This window comes from Pristis pectinata, chromosome 23 (assembly GCF_009764475.1).
Source record: "Pristis pectinata isolate sPriPec2 chromosome 23, sPriPec2.1.pri, whole genome shotgun sequence".
NCBI lineage: Eukaryota > Metazoa > Chordata > Chondrichthyes > Rhinopristiformes > Pristidae > Pristis > Pristis pectinata.
In genome coordinates this window covers 12,945,089-12,960,104 of record NC_067427.1, presented here as the reverse complement: position 1 = coordinate 12,960,104, position 15,016 = coordinate 12,945,089, and the positions used below count along the sequence as shown (strand labels likewise).

The 15,016-nt window shown below is 41.1% G+C and overlaps 1 protein-coding gene across 2 annotated transcripts in view; it reads left to right on the top strand.

Moving 5' to 3' along the window:
• The window catches only part of ass1 (argininosuccinate synthase 1), a 106,344-nt gene that overhangs the window by 54,359 nt on the left and 36,969 nt on the right, over positions 1-15,016 (top strand). For both annotated transcript variants that reach the window (XM_052036901.1, XM_052036900.1), the window contains exons 10-11: positions 3,624-3,708; positions 8,889-8,953. In XM_052036901.1, the coding sequence (XP_051892861.1) occupies positions 3,624-3,708; positions 8,889-8,953 (150 nt within the window). The remainder of the gene's footprint in view (positions 1-3,623; positions 3,709-8,888; positions 8,954-15,016) is intronic.

Genomic DNA, 15,016 nt, shown 5'->3' with positions numbered 1-15,016 from the left:
AACCAAGTGGCATATATATTAACATTAATACCACTGCTACCGAGCTGTAGTTACTAGATTTGCCTTTCAGTTTTTGAGTGCAACGTTTTTCACTTTTCAGTCCTTTGGCACCAATCCCGTATCAAGTGAGGATTGAAAGTTTGTCATTTGAGCCTCTGTTATTTCCATCCTTCACTTCCCTCAACAAGGGAGGGTGCATTCCGTCAGTTCCTCATTATTTTTCGACTTATTAAACTATTGTTTCTACTCCATTTTTTCTCTGTTGTTTCTCTCCTAACCTCTCTGAAGACTTTCATTTGTGATTAGCAGCATTCTCACTGTGAAGACTGATGGAAATGTTCATTGAGGAGCTCAACTCTGCCCTTAGGGGGTTCTAAGTCAGCCAGACCATTCCTTTGACTCTACTTTTACCCTACATTTATAAAAGGACTTTAGTGTTCCTTTGCAGTTAGACTGCACTTAAGAGTAGTGCGTACACTTCTGGTCACCACACCACAGGAAGGATGAGGCATCAATAGAGAGGGTGCAGATTCACCAGGATGTTGCCTGGAATGGAGGGGTTAGTTATAAAGAGAGATTAGGTTGGGTTTATTCTTACTGGAACTTAGGAGGCTGAGGTGTGACCTTATGGAGGTTTATAAGATTATGAGGGGCACAAGATAGGATCGATAGTCAGAAGCTTTTTCCCTGGACAGAGGAGTCTAAAACTAGAGGGCACAGGTTTAGGTGCAAGGGGAAACATTTAAAGGAGATCTAAGGGTTAAGTTTTTCTACACAGGGTGGTGAATATCTGAAATGAGCTGCCAGAGGATGTGTTGGAGGATGATACAATTACAATGTTTAAAAGGTGTTTGAACAGGTACTTAGATAGGAAAGGTGTAGAGGGATACGGGCCTAATGTGGGCAAATGGGATTAGGGAAGATAGGCATCACAGTTGTCATAGACGTGGTGGGCTGATAGGGCCTGTTTCTGTGCTCTGTTTCTATGATTCTACATCACTCATCAATGTTTTCTCTTGCCCCTCATTTACCACCTAGGCAATGTGCTGCATCTTCCTTTCCATCTGAATCTCTACTGTATTGTCAGCCTGATATTTATCATAAACAGCCTCGCTGTTTCACTTTAATCTCAATTGCTATAACCATCTAGGGTACCCTTCTTTTCCTCCTCATGGGACAGTACCAGATCTCCCTTCTCGGTGATCAGTTTTTATCCAATTTGCCAATCTTTGTTTTCAAGCCAAGTGGGTTAGGTCTTTCTCATCCTATGATACTTTGCCTGCTGTGTTATTCTGGTGCTATCTGGTAGCCCTCATAATAGTTAACCAACGATAAGACTCTCTGTGTAATCTTAGCGGTAAGCTTGCAACTATCCAGTTTCTTCAGAGTTGCAATATTGGTGAACTCAGAGCTGTACTACTTGGTGTACTGTATAATAAGAGGGTTTTGTATCGTTCTGATCTACATAATGCCGGGTTTTTAATCATCTTTATTGAGCTGCGAGTGAGTGCTGAATGGCTTTCGTCATCATTGTAACAAAGTTTAAATTTTCATTGTCCCTGAGCCATAAAATGTAGAGGTAGGAATACACATCGTGGCCCTTTGAGGCAGTTCTGCCAAATCCGGTGCTCTGCTGGAAATCCTCGTTCCCACCTGATTCCCATAATACTTGAATTTCGTAAGTGTCCAAAAATCTGTCAGTATCAGCCTTGAATAAACTGAATGAGCATCCACGGCCCCTAGAGTAAAGCATTATAATGATTCATAACCATCTGTGTAAGGAAACTTCTCATCTCGTCCTTAAATGACGGACATCTGATCCTGCAACAGTGTATCCTATCTCCAGCTTCTCAAGCCAGAAGAAATGGCCTTTTCAGTATCTACCCTGTCAGTCCGTATCAGAATCTTGAATCTTTCAATGAGAAAACCTCTCATTCTTCACTCAACCATTCATAGGACAACCCTTTCATCCCTGGAATCAATCAATTCGGGTAAACTGCACTGACCATCTGCAGTTGCTTTAATTATCATTTATAGAGGTGTCTTTTGATATATATGAAGTATGCAAGCTCCTTGCAGACTTTTCTTATGTCCTGATTATTCCTTATTTCACTTCACAAATTAGAATAAACTTCAGTACAGAGATGATAGATTGAACTGTTTTATCGTGCCCTTTAACTCTAGATCTCCGGTGAGTCTCTGTCCCTGGGTGTTGAACTCCCAATCATTGTCCCAGTGTTTCCACACAAGCTTGAGGATTGTGGTCTTGTCCTGAGTTGAGTTTCTCATGGTTGCTCCAGATACTTCCTAAACTGCCTGTTATTTCCCAGATGCTTCCACGTAGAATCCAAGGTCCTGTCCTCGCTTGGGCTGGAGTAGCTCCACATAGATGTTCTAGTCCAGGTGTAAAGCTGCTAATGCTTCAACAAGGCCTTTTTTAGTTGTAACATTGTCTACCTACACATTGATACAGTGTGCACTCTTTAAGTTGTAGGGGCCACATTATCATTAGGTATACTTGAATCTAAAAACGATTAATTCCTGATGTTAATTGAATATTATGTGATGATTTGACTGTTGATATGAAATAAAAATGGAAACAGATCTTGAAAGTGTTACATTATTAAACCTTCCCTTTAACACTGCTTTTTATTGTGTTTTTATTTCAGAGAAGCAATGCAGTGCTTTTCTACAGCACTATTATGTTAACACCTTTTGTGTCTGGGAATGGATGCACCAAAATCTAATACATTTTAATGGCTGTAGTGGACTAAGCCCCCCTGCTATAACTATTCATCTAAGAGTTAATTTATTTGAAGTTTTAATCTAATTATTAACTATTTTTCAGACTTAAGTAGCATTATGGACAACAGGATGACTATGTTGGTGCTCGCGAGGATGAGTGGAAGACAATGGCACAGGCTCAAAAATTTGCCGGGGTTTAGTAATCATTAATGTGGAGCTTACATTTTGTGGAGAAAAGGCTAAAAAGGCTATTTTACTCTGATTGGCAACTGATTGCTGTGCTAAATGCTAATAAGGTAGACAGATGGATGTGAAGGAGATTAGAGACTGGCTTTCTGCTTCTCCCCCTTCCACACCCCCAACTGCTTCCTGTTTCATTTATTGCTCATTTCGTGCAGCTATTAAGAAGGCCAATGACATCTCCTTTTTTTTGCCTGTTTTGGGCAATGATTAATTCATGGGGTTATTCCCCTTGATGGACTACTACAGACATTCACCTTTGTAGGGCAGGATAATGTGGAGCATGTGTGCATGCCGACCGTGCACTGTGCGCTCCCCTCCATTTATCAGCCTGAAAAAGCCCATTCTATTCGCTCATTTGTCCAGCCTGCATGAGGTACTGGTGGGACAGAAGGTGCTGAGGCATACACAATGCTGAAGTGTGAAATTTAATTAGTAAAGGGCCTGGCCATGATTTCACGGCCAAAAAAAGAAAGGAGTTTTTTTTTGTCTCAATACAGCTTCCTCAGCCAAGGCTCACTGAGTTCTTAGTTACTAGGGTATATTCATAGTTCATATATGTCAGCCCTATTTAATGCACCATCCATGAAGTTAGAGAACCTATGCCTTAAGATGCTTTCTTTTTTGCTCTGTTGCAGGTGTTCCTGTCAAGGTCACCAACCTGGGCGATAAGACCACTTACAGCTCAGCCCTTGAACTGTTCATGTACCTCAATGCAATTGGGTAAGAGAATTACAAATGTTTTTAATGTAGAAGTACAGAGCAATTTTTTTCCTTTTGCTTACTACAGTACATGGGAATGTAAACCAGCCTTTTGTGTGAGCAGATCTCCAGAAAAACTGTTAAAATGCTTAATTAAGTTGCAGGAATTAATCTTGGAAATACAATTATAAATATTCCATTCCAATTAAATCCTATTACATGCATGTAAAATCAAACTGGATGTATCAGTAATTTATGTGGTAAGTATGACGTTCCTGGCAGAGGTTCTCATGACTCAAACGCAGAGAGAGAATCTGAAAAGTTGGAGATTGCTTGCACCTTCGCAGAGAAAGGGACGAGATGTGGGAGGGGGAGTTGAGTGTGGGAACAGGGCACGCTGGCCAACACCGAGGCAGGGGGTAACTTGGACAAAGTGGAGAGGGGGAAATTAAAGTGGGGGGGGGGGGTGCGCAGCAATATACTATAGGCTAGTCCATGACACTTAGCAAAGACAACTGTGTCAGTGTTGAAGGAGTGATTCACTGTGTGTGTGTGTGTGTGTGTGTGTGTGTGTGTCTAGGGGGATTTTGTACCGATCTTGGGTAGTTTTAAATATCCTATGCGGGAAACTCTCAATATTTAGGTTCTCTGTTGGAACTGGATTGCAGCAGTTGATTTATCTGACTAGCCATGCGACCACTGACACTGACTCAGTGGCTCAATTGATTTGTTTTGGCCTGATAATAACAGCACAGGTGTGGAAGATGTTCCATTACCATTGGTATTTGTACATAGGTCCTGCAAATCCATTGCATCTTGACAGCCTCCTGCCATAATTAAGATAGCAAGGCAGCTAGATCCCTGCCTGTTTCCAGATTTTCTTTGTAGGGGGCAGAAGATCCACCCGTCCTTTACAGGGTACAGTTAGGAGGGGGCTTCTGGCACAGCAGCTCCTCCAACCTGACCTTCAGTACCTAGGGAAGAGAGGTGATGTCCCAGCTGCCAGGTGAGAGGAAGTACATCCCAAAGGCAATGTCCTGAGATAGACAGCTGGCCTGATTTCTGCAGCATTGTTGTGTTTTTGTTGTGTTTATCTTGGGAGAGAGGCTGGAAACCACAAGTTCCAGCAAGAGGCTGCAAGCAAGGGCCATCCTGTTGGTTCACTACAGGCAATAATATTACCCAGGTACTAACGTTACTCAGCTGCAACATGAATACTAAGAACTTCATCCTGAAAGGTACATTGGGTACTTGAAAACACAAAGAGCAGGTACGGTACAAATTCATTAAACTGATACGAGAATTTAAAGGGTTAAGCCATGGAGATTGTTGCATAGATTTGATTGTATTCACCTGAATTTGGAATGTTTGGGCATGACCAAAGTTAGGTTTGTAAAGTGGCAAAGGGATTTGACAAAATAAGTGAAAAGAAGCTGCCTCTGAGGGGGAATCCAGAATGAGGGAACGTAATCTCAAAATTAAAGTCAGACTATTTAGATGTGTATTCAGGAACCACCTTTTTAAAACAAGGTAGTGGTAATCTCTCCTCAGAAAGGCAATGGATGCTGAGTTAATTGAAAAGAGATTGACAGAGTTTTGTCAGGTCAGGGTATTGATTAGAGTTGAGGTAGATAATGGCCGTTATCTAATTGAATGGTGGAACATACCCAAGGGGCTGAAAGGAGCAACAGTGAGCCATGGATAGTGCAATTAACCTCTATTGCTTTCTTATGGAAGGGTGAAAAGTCAGCCAGAATCCCAGCCCTTAATTATTGTCCTACAAGAAAGACCATGAGTGTGGGCAGTAGGGATCTATATTGAAGTTCCATACAATCAAATGTTTGCTGACATTCACTATCTAGGCTTACACATCTGGGCAAAATGTCAATTAAAGGACAGGAGTCAAAGTAAAATACCCCACTGTAAATAACAGATGATGGGAAGAGAGGAATGTCAAGAAACGTGATCATCTAACATTTAGTTTTCATTGTTACGTGACTGAAAATTGACTTTAGCCAGAGTGAAATGATCCCAGAGTCTTAGCGTCACAGAGAGACATTGAAACTTAGCCCACTATCCACGCTGACCATCAACGACCCATTTACATTAAGTCTACACTAATCCCATTTTATTCTCCCTACGTTCTCATAGACTCCTCCATTTACCTACACACCAGGAGCAATTTACAGTGGCCAATTATCCTACCAACATGCACATGTTTGGGATGTGAGAGGAAACCAGAGAACCTGGAGGAAACCCATGCGGTCACAGTGAGAATGTGCAAACTCCACACCAACAGCACCCGAGGTCAGGATTGAACCCAGGTCTCTGGTGCTGTGAGGCAGCAGCTCTACCAGCTGCACCACTGTATTGCTCAACCCCTTTCCAGAGTTATTTGCATTACTCCAGATATTTGACTGGGCACTTCCAGGAGTCAAAAAACAAACTGCTGGAGGAACTCAGCGGGTCAGGCAGCATCTGTGGAGGGAAATGGACAGTTGACGTTTCAAGTCGAGAGCCTTCTCAACCCAAAACATCACCTGTCTATCTCCCTCCACAGATGCTGCCTGACCCACTGAGTTCCTTGAGAAGTTTGTTCCTTTTGCTCCAGATTCCAGCATCTGCAGTCTCTTGTGTCTTCACTTCCAGGAATCATTCACCCTTGCACATCCGACACAATCACCACATTCATTACACCACACATGACACCATCTCTGGGACGAGTAGTCTTTTATACCATTGTGCTGGATTGGGACCTCTTAACATACATCCCATTCCCTAAGATTGCTGTCGATCCTTGGAATGACCTCTCTCTTTTTCCTTCCCCCGCCCCATTTCAAATCCTTCCCTGCTCTCCTTACCACCATCACCATCCTCAATGAACCTGGCTACTTATCTGATTACCACGCCCTGGCTCCAATTCTCCTTGCAAACCCGCCCCCCACCCCCCCGCACTTACCTAAATTAACAATTCTCATCTCCTCCTCCACCACTACCCCCAGACCCCGATCTTTGGTCTCAGGCCACTGACCCTCTAACCCCACAAAGATGCAACTTCAACATCAACAACGTGCCAGGTTCCTGGGCCTTGGACACTGTGAAATTGCAGATGGGGCTCAAGGATGGAGAACGGTCATTGGTGCCTCAGTTAGGTGCACTATAATTTCTGGCATCACCACAACAAGCACAGTGAGGTGCAGTAAAGTACACAAAGTAATCATTGTTTTATTCAAAAGAATATCAAGTAAATGCCACAGACACCTCCCTGTTTCCCTGAGCATTAATGCTTTCACAGTGCTATTAATGAGTTGTATCTTCATCTTTTCATTTCTTGCATTTGCCTTGTTGTGGACAGAAACCACTGTCAGGTAAGTGCTTTGCTCATCTTTAAATTATTTTCACAATCCCAGTCCCTCCATCAACGCCACCCCATTGTAACTCCCAATGATCCAATCTCCCAAACACTGACCACTTAATCCCATTATCTGATGAGGGCCCCAGTGGAGGCCCAATCTCCAACCCCACAGCCCCCCATGTTCCATTGTGATCCTACACCCCTTTCTATGGTCCTCAGCTGATTGTCTGTCCAATAGGTCTTTCCCTTTCCGCCCCCCAATGGATCCAAGCACAGGCTCTGACTGATCACAGCACAAGGCCAATGTCCACTGCAAACGGCCACCAGCCGATCCTTCTCCAGGCGCGAATGAAAGTGGGTAGTGCTCTTTCAGTTGAGTTCAAGGTCTGGTTTTTGGTAGCAGGTCTGTAAAGTGGATCCCTCTTGTAGTGCCCTTTCAGGTGCTCTAGAATTTCTCGACTGTTACTCTTTTCTTTGTCTTCTATTATTGTGCTTAATGTGGTAATATCAGAACAGGTATGAATCAGTGAAGTTTCCATCACAAAAAGTGCTTAGGGCCCATTTATATGCTTTAAATACAATTGAATAATGAAAAAAAATAGTCATCATGTAGAGAGTCCAGAATGGTATCAGTGGGATGATTATAAATATCCCAATGTTTGAGTTTCACAAATGTAGACCAATAGGAGATCTCTTCTGTCTGATATGTTGAATTTTACAGATTGTCTATTTCATACAAAATCACAAATGAAAAATAATTTTAAATTAGTATTTATATTTTTCACAAATAGTGATTTGAAATTCAGACAGTGTCCATTTGAAACTGATGTGATTTAATGTAGGCTCAGTCTTTTGAAGGATAAAAGGCCTGGGAAAGGGTTTATGCAGTGTTAAATAAAACAAGCATCAACTCTGAGTTTTGTTTAGATAGAAGTTTATTGTTTTGTTTTGTTCATGAAAGAATGCGTGACATAGCAATTATGTGTTGTATTGGGACAAAATGCTGCAATGATATAAAACTGTGCTTTATCCCCTTTTAAACTGTTATTTAAAAGATCGGGCAAAATGACTTCACACGCACAATGAGACTTGCATGAATACAGCTGTGATGTTAAAAAGGTTTATTTTTTTTAAAAAAAATCTTGTCTCCTGGTTACTGTCACTTTTAATTGTCAACTTCCTCGGTTGCCATTCTTCGTAAAAAGCCACTTTAAGTGCTGTGTGTTTGCAAGATGAAAGCAGGATTTGCATTGCAATGAGTTTTTATGTGATGCTGAATAGACATGTATAAATGAGATTGGATTTACTGTATTTTTTTTCCTCGAGCCTACTGTGATGTCCTGAGTGCCTGCCTATAGCTGGCTGGACTGTGAGAATTCTGCATGGATTTTTGTCTATGTGTACCCTGAATGTGGCAGCCCTGGAGGTCTTCTTCCGGATTTAATCAGCTGCTCCTCATACTGCACAGCTCCAGCAGCATGCTGTCGACCTGGAGAATTGCCTCTTTGTGCACCACTCGACGTCTCCCTTCAAAGTGTGTGAAAAGATCAGTCTCATTTTATTCTAATCTGACTTCAGTCCTATTCAGGACCCGACAAAGTGCCAGGCTGTGTGCCTTGGAATTGTGCAGCCGAACTAAAAAATTTTGACATCCTTTAATGAGGCAGAATGTTCATTGTGTGAGTTTATCTCACTGTCTCTCAGTTGACTGGCCCTTTTTAACCTCAACCATATTAATGTCTACATCACTTGAGCCTATTAGTTAATGCCCTGTTGTACCTTTATGGGGGTGATTCACCCGTCTGAAAAGGAAACTGAACTATGCCATTCATCTTTTTTTTTCCAGGAGTAAGCATGGGGTTGGACGGATAGACATCGTAGAGAATCGCTTCATTGGCATGAAATCACGCGGTAAGGGACTTCTGATGCATTTGATTTAATGTTTTTTAAATCTGTTTTGATGCTGTATTCTCCATACAAGTCAAGTATATATGTCAACCTCGCCTGACAGGGTTTATCTGCCTGCCTCATTCAGAGATCAATGAATTGATCTTCAAATGGTTCCACATCTACCTGCAGGCTTGTATTTTCTGGGAAATCATGTCTGGGCAATCCAAAGGAAATGTCATGGAATAAGGAGTTCTGGGTTTCAGAATGCACTGCATATTTCCAGAATCATTCTTTCAGGAAATGCGTTTGTTCTGCTTCTTTTGGAAACTTGGATCACTTTTATTAGATTATATTGTTATTTCAGAGTGGTTGAATATAGGAAAAAGGCCTTGAAATTAAAGCAAATTTTGTATGATATATAGGTAAACACTCATTAACCAGTTGTGAGTGGTAATTTATTTTTGGAGTTAAGGAATGTGGTCGTAGTGCTGGACTGGTAATTCAGAGGTCTGGACCAGTGATGTGATAACATGACTTAGAATCTCACCAACAGATGTGGAGAACTTGTGTTTGGTTAATTAAATAACCAGTAACAAAAAAAATTATCATCACCTAATGACGATCTTGAAACGATCATATTGACATAAAAATCTGCCCAGTTAATTAATGTCCTTTGGGAAGGAAATATGCTGTCATTAACAGGTCTGGCCAGGATGTTTTCAGACCTACAGCCCTCTAACTTCCCTGAGGAAGCCAGACTACTGTATGAACACATAATTTGGATTTCCTCTTTTTTCGTTCCCCTCCCATTGTAAGAATTTGACTGAATCTCGTTGGGATAGACAACATGAGCTATTTAAATATGGACCAATTTGCTTCCTTGTTTTAAACTCTGGGAGATTAATCTACTCCCAGATGAGCTTTGGAGTTCATCTGGGAGTAGATTAAAGGCTATTTTAAGAACAACAATACATAAACTGTTGTCAACTAATGTCTGGCCTGAAATGTATTAGGAGGAGCTGGTATCAGGTAAAAGTAACATTCACTTCAGAACTTTTATGTGTTACATCATGGAACAGCCTTGCAAAAGTCATCAGCACAGTATGAGGGAAATGGCACTAAGTATTGAACAAAAGGTGCATGGCCTACTTGTGTTCGGATAAGAGAAAGGGGGGAAAAACTGCAGATGTTGGAACACTGAAATAAAAGCAGAAAATCCTGGAAATGCTCGGTAGGTCAGGCAGTAACTATGGAAAGCAAAACAGAGTTAACATCTCGGGTCAGAGATCCTTTGTCAGTTGTTTATGCATTCAGGAAGTAATTGCTGAAGTTAAACAGTCAAAGTATAGAATAGATGAGGAAATATTAGATTCATGTAGATTTCCTAACTAATCAAGGGGTCGGAGTGCAAAAGTAATGGATTTTGCTGCAATTTAATGAGCTTTGATGAGGCCACACTTGAAATTCAGTTTTGGTCAGTGTATTTGAAGGAGAAATCTGATTGGAGGAATTGCAGTATAAATTAATTTGATTCTTTATTGAGAATAAGCAGTGAGATTGATCTGTGATTAGAGTTTGGTAGATTATAAGGTGATCCTACTGAAATATGAAGATTTTGAAAGGGTTGACAAGTTAGATCTGAAATGCTTTTTTTGAGGGCGTTGTCACAGGATAATCAGTCGATTTATTTTAAACAACTGACTTGAGAAAATTCTTTACTTAGAGAATCATAAATCCTAGGAATCCACTACTTCCACAAATTTTGAGTAAATTCAAAGTTGATATCGAAATTTAAACTGTGAGATATGGGATTGAACAGTAGAGGGGATCTGAAGAGCATGAGTGTTAATGTATAGCTGAGTAGGCTAAGTAGTTGTAGGTATTGCTTGTGTTCTTAAATGACCCAAAAGAGACACATTCTACACAGGTTCAGCAAAACTCTGACAATCCGGCATCTGACTGTTCAGAAATCCTGCTGGTTCAGCATCTGGCTCATTCATTAGGCATCCAGAATGCAAGTGGGATATGTGTCTGGAGCCAGGGTCCAGACTGTGGGATGGTGTGTGGCGAAGCTGGGGTCTACAATACCTAGGGTCATGAATGTGGGGAGGCTTGCAGCCAAAACCTGGGTCCGGAGAGCTTGTACATTTCCCACTACCTTTAACTTCACTGAGTTCTCTGGAAAAATTATTAGACAACTGTGTAACATGGAAATACATAGGAGAAGCATCCAATAGCCCAGAAAATCTGCTAGTCCAGCACTACTAAGGTACCGAAGGTGCCAGATTATTGGAGTTTTACTGCAGTAACATGCATCTTCCAAACATTCTATATCTCACTGCCATGCAGTTGCCAAGGTGGAATCATTCAGTTCCCAGATTGTAGGTTCACCAGGCTCCGCAGCAGGATTTGATAATTACCCCCATTTTAGCATGTCTTTGGAAATAATACCAGAAATAGGAGCAGGAATAGGACATCTGGTCCTTGAAGACTGCTCCATCATTCCTCAGGATCGTGGCTGATTTTCTATCTCAGTGGCATTTTCCTGCGCCGTGCCCATATCCCTGGATTCCCTTAATATCCAGGTCTATTGATCTCTGTTTCGAATGAACTCCATGAGTAAGTTTCCACAGTCCTCTGGGGTAAAGAATTCCACTGACAACTCTTTCACTTTCACACTCAACACCTTCAAATGCTGATCCCAGCCCTATACCTTGATAGGACTTGATACCACTGGGGTGTTTGATTTAGACCTTCAGAAGTCTGCTGCCCATGTCCCAGAATGCAGCAGTATCCCAGTGCATCCTGGGTAACTTTAGTTCCCAGTTATCAATGGCTTGATTTTAAAGTTTTCAAAGTTGAGAAGATGTACAAGGCTATAAAGAAAAATATTAAATATGGGAAATAATCAGACTGTGAGAGGAAGGATAGACAGTATAAATCTAAGAGTAAATCAGCACACTAGCTTAGAGACTATATTAATAATAATTAAAGGACAAAGTTAAAGCCCTGTATCTGAAACAAAAGGGATGACCTGATGGCCATTACAGAGATATGGCTGTAGGTTGACAAGTTGGGACCTGAAGATTGAGGTATTATTGACATTTAGCAAGAACAGGAAGCAAGGAAAAGGTGGAAGAGTTGCTCTGTTAATTAATAAACTAGCAAGTTAGGGTAAGGGCTTGGTCAGTCGAGGTGCAGCGGCAGATGTATAAGGGGAATCTTTCAGAACACACAGAATGGATGCATTCCAACAAAAAGAAAAAAAGGGTCCGCCATCTGTGATTAACTAAAAAAGTTAAAGATATTATCAGACTTAAAGTAAAAGCATATAATTGCACAAAGACAGGTGGCAAGTCAGAAAATTGGACAGAATATAAAAATCAATAAAGAGTTACTGAAAGCTTAATAAGGAAAGAAAAATTAAGCATGAGATAAAGCTGACCAGGAATGTAAAAACTGTGAGAGTTTCTATAGATCGTCAGAAAGAGTTAACAGTTGAGTACTGGTCCAATTGTAAGCGAGTCTGGGAAATTAATAATAGAAAGTAAGGAGATAATGGGTGAATGAAACATGTATTTTGCATTGGTCTTCACTATAGAGGATGCAAGTAACGTGTCTGAGATAGCTGTAAATGGGAATTGGAAGGGAGGGAAGGAAGGAACTCTGGAAAATTATAATCACCAGGTAAGTGGTACTGAGCAGATTGTTGGAGCTATGTGCTGATAATTCTCTGGGTTTTCTCCGAGTTTCATCTTTGGGTCTTGAAAGAAATGGTCAGTGAGAGAATTGTTGTATTCCTTTATTGAAAAAGGGATGGAGACAAAGCAGGAAACTAGAGTCCAGCTGGCTTAACAATTGTCATAGTGAAATACTAAATACTATTATTGAAGACATTATTGCAGGTCACAGAAGGTAATTGGCAGAGTGAGCATGGTTTCATGAAAAGGAAATAAAGTTTGACAAATTTATTTGAGGAAGTAACATGTGCTGTGGTTAAAGGGGAGCTGGTGGATGCACTAAGATTTCCAGATGGCATTTGATAAGGAGCTGCAGAAAATAAAAGCTCATTATGAAGGAAACAACATTTTGGATAGAAGATTGGCTAGAAAATAAGAAACAGAGCAGGCATAAATGGGTCAGTCCTTGGTGTAACAATTGGTGCACTCCACCAATCTGGCTATTTGATCATCTCTGAATTTAGTCAGTCCAAATCCAGCAGCCATATATTTTGCTGCCAAGGCCCTAAACTCTGGGATTCCTTCCTCAAGCATCTCTGCCTCTGTCCCTTTCTTTTAATTTGAACTATAGGAAAGATGTGATTGTGCTGGAGAGGATACAAAAGAGTCTTATGAAGGTATTGCTTGGACTGGAAAACTGTAGCCATGAGGAAAAGGTGGGATAAGTTGTGGTGCTTTTGTTTTGGAATAGAGGAGACTGAAGGGAGATTTAGTTGAGATGCATAAACTTGAGGTTCTGGTTGTTTCCCTTGGCAAAGGGGTTAAAAACAAGGAGGCATAGATGTGAAATAATTGGTAGAAAGAGGGAGATGAGAAAAAGGTTTTCATCTAGAGGGTGGCAAGGTCTGGAACTTAGTGTTTGAACAGGTTGTAGAGACAATAACCCTCATCACATTGAAGGAGTATTTGCATGCATTCTTGAAAGGCCTGTACCTGCAAGGCTACAGAGTGCACGCTGGAAGTCGGATTAAGCTGGAGAACACTTGTTTTTAACTGGCACAATGGGTCAAATGGCCAACATGTGTTATAGGTTTGCCATGTTTCTGTGACTCTCTATCTAGGTGCCGAAGCTTTTGGTTATCTGACCTAACAAATTAAGTGGCTAGGTGTCTAATTTGTTTGGTAATGCCCCAGTGAAGGACCTTGGGACATTTTGCTATGGTAAAGACAAGTTGTTATACTATCACAGGGCACTCACTGAAAGTAATGCACCTCTATTAGCTGCAGTGCTCAACATTGTGAGGCAATTGTCCTTCAAGTTGTTTGTTACCTTTTTAAATATAATTGTGAAATTATGCTGAACTTAATAAAGAGGACTTCCTTCAAGTTGCACAACAAACAGAATGGGGAATTCTTTTTGTTGGACTAGATAATTAAACAAGAGCAGCTGATTATACTTCTGGGCTCTGAGTATTAATTAATTTAACTAGTAATCAGTGCTAAACAGAAATCAATAACATCTGTGAAAACCATAATTAACTGTCTCTCAAAGCTTCCTAAAACCTAATGGGATAATTTACATCCCTTGGTAAGTGCATTAATTGTATACCAAACAGTGAAGCATTTTGTAAACCCAATCTGTTATCATTGGAGAAAAATAAAATCTTTTGGTTTGAAACAAAATAGGAAGGGGTTAGCCAACTAAAGGAACAGATTTGGAAGCAGTCTTGGCAATGAGCCATGAGAAATAAAGTCGACTTAGTAAAGAAAAGTCAGTACTGATCTCTTGAAGAGACCAAAGTGATTCTGTGTTGTTTTTTGTATGTGAACTAACAGAGGGTTGATGAGGGCAATACGGTTGATGTTGTGTACAGGGACTTGCAAAAGGTGTTCAATTAAATGTTAACCATAGAACCATACAGCACAAAACAGGCCCTTCAGCCCACCATGTTGTGCCGTCCATCAAACCACCCTCACACTATCTAACCCTTTCCTCCTGCATATCCCTCTATCTCACATTCCTCCATATGCCTATCCAACAAACCCTTGAACCTGTCCAATGTATCTGCCTCCACCCCCACCCCAGGCAGTGCATTCCATGCACCAACCACTCTCTGGGTGAAAAACCTCCCCCTGACATCTCCCCTGAACCTCCCACCCATAACCTTAAAGCCATGCCCTCTTGTCTTGAGCATTGGTGCCCTGGGAAGAAGGCGCTGACTGTCTACTCTATCTATTCCTCTCAATATTTTATATACCTCTATCATGTCTCCCCTCATCCTCCTCCTTTTCAGTGAATAAAGCCCTAGCACCTTAAGCCTCTCCTCATATTCCATACGCTCTAATCCAGGCAGCATCCTGGTAAATGTCCTCTGCACCCTCTCCAACGCCTCCACATCCTTCC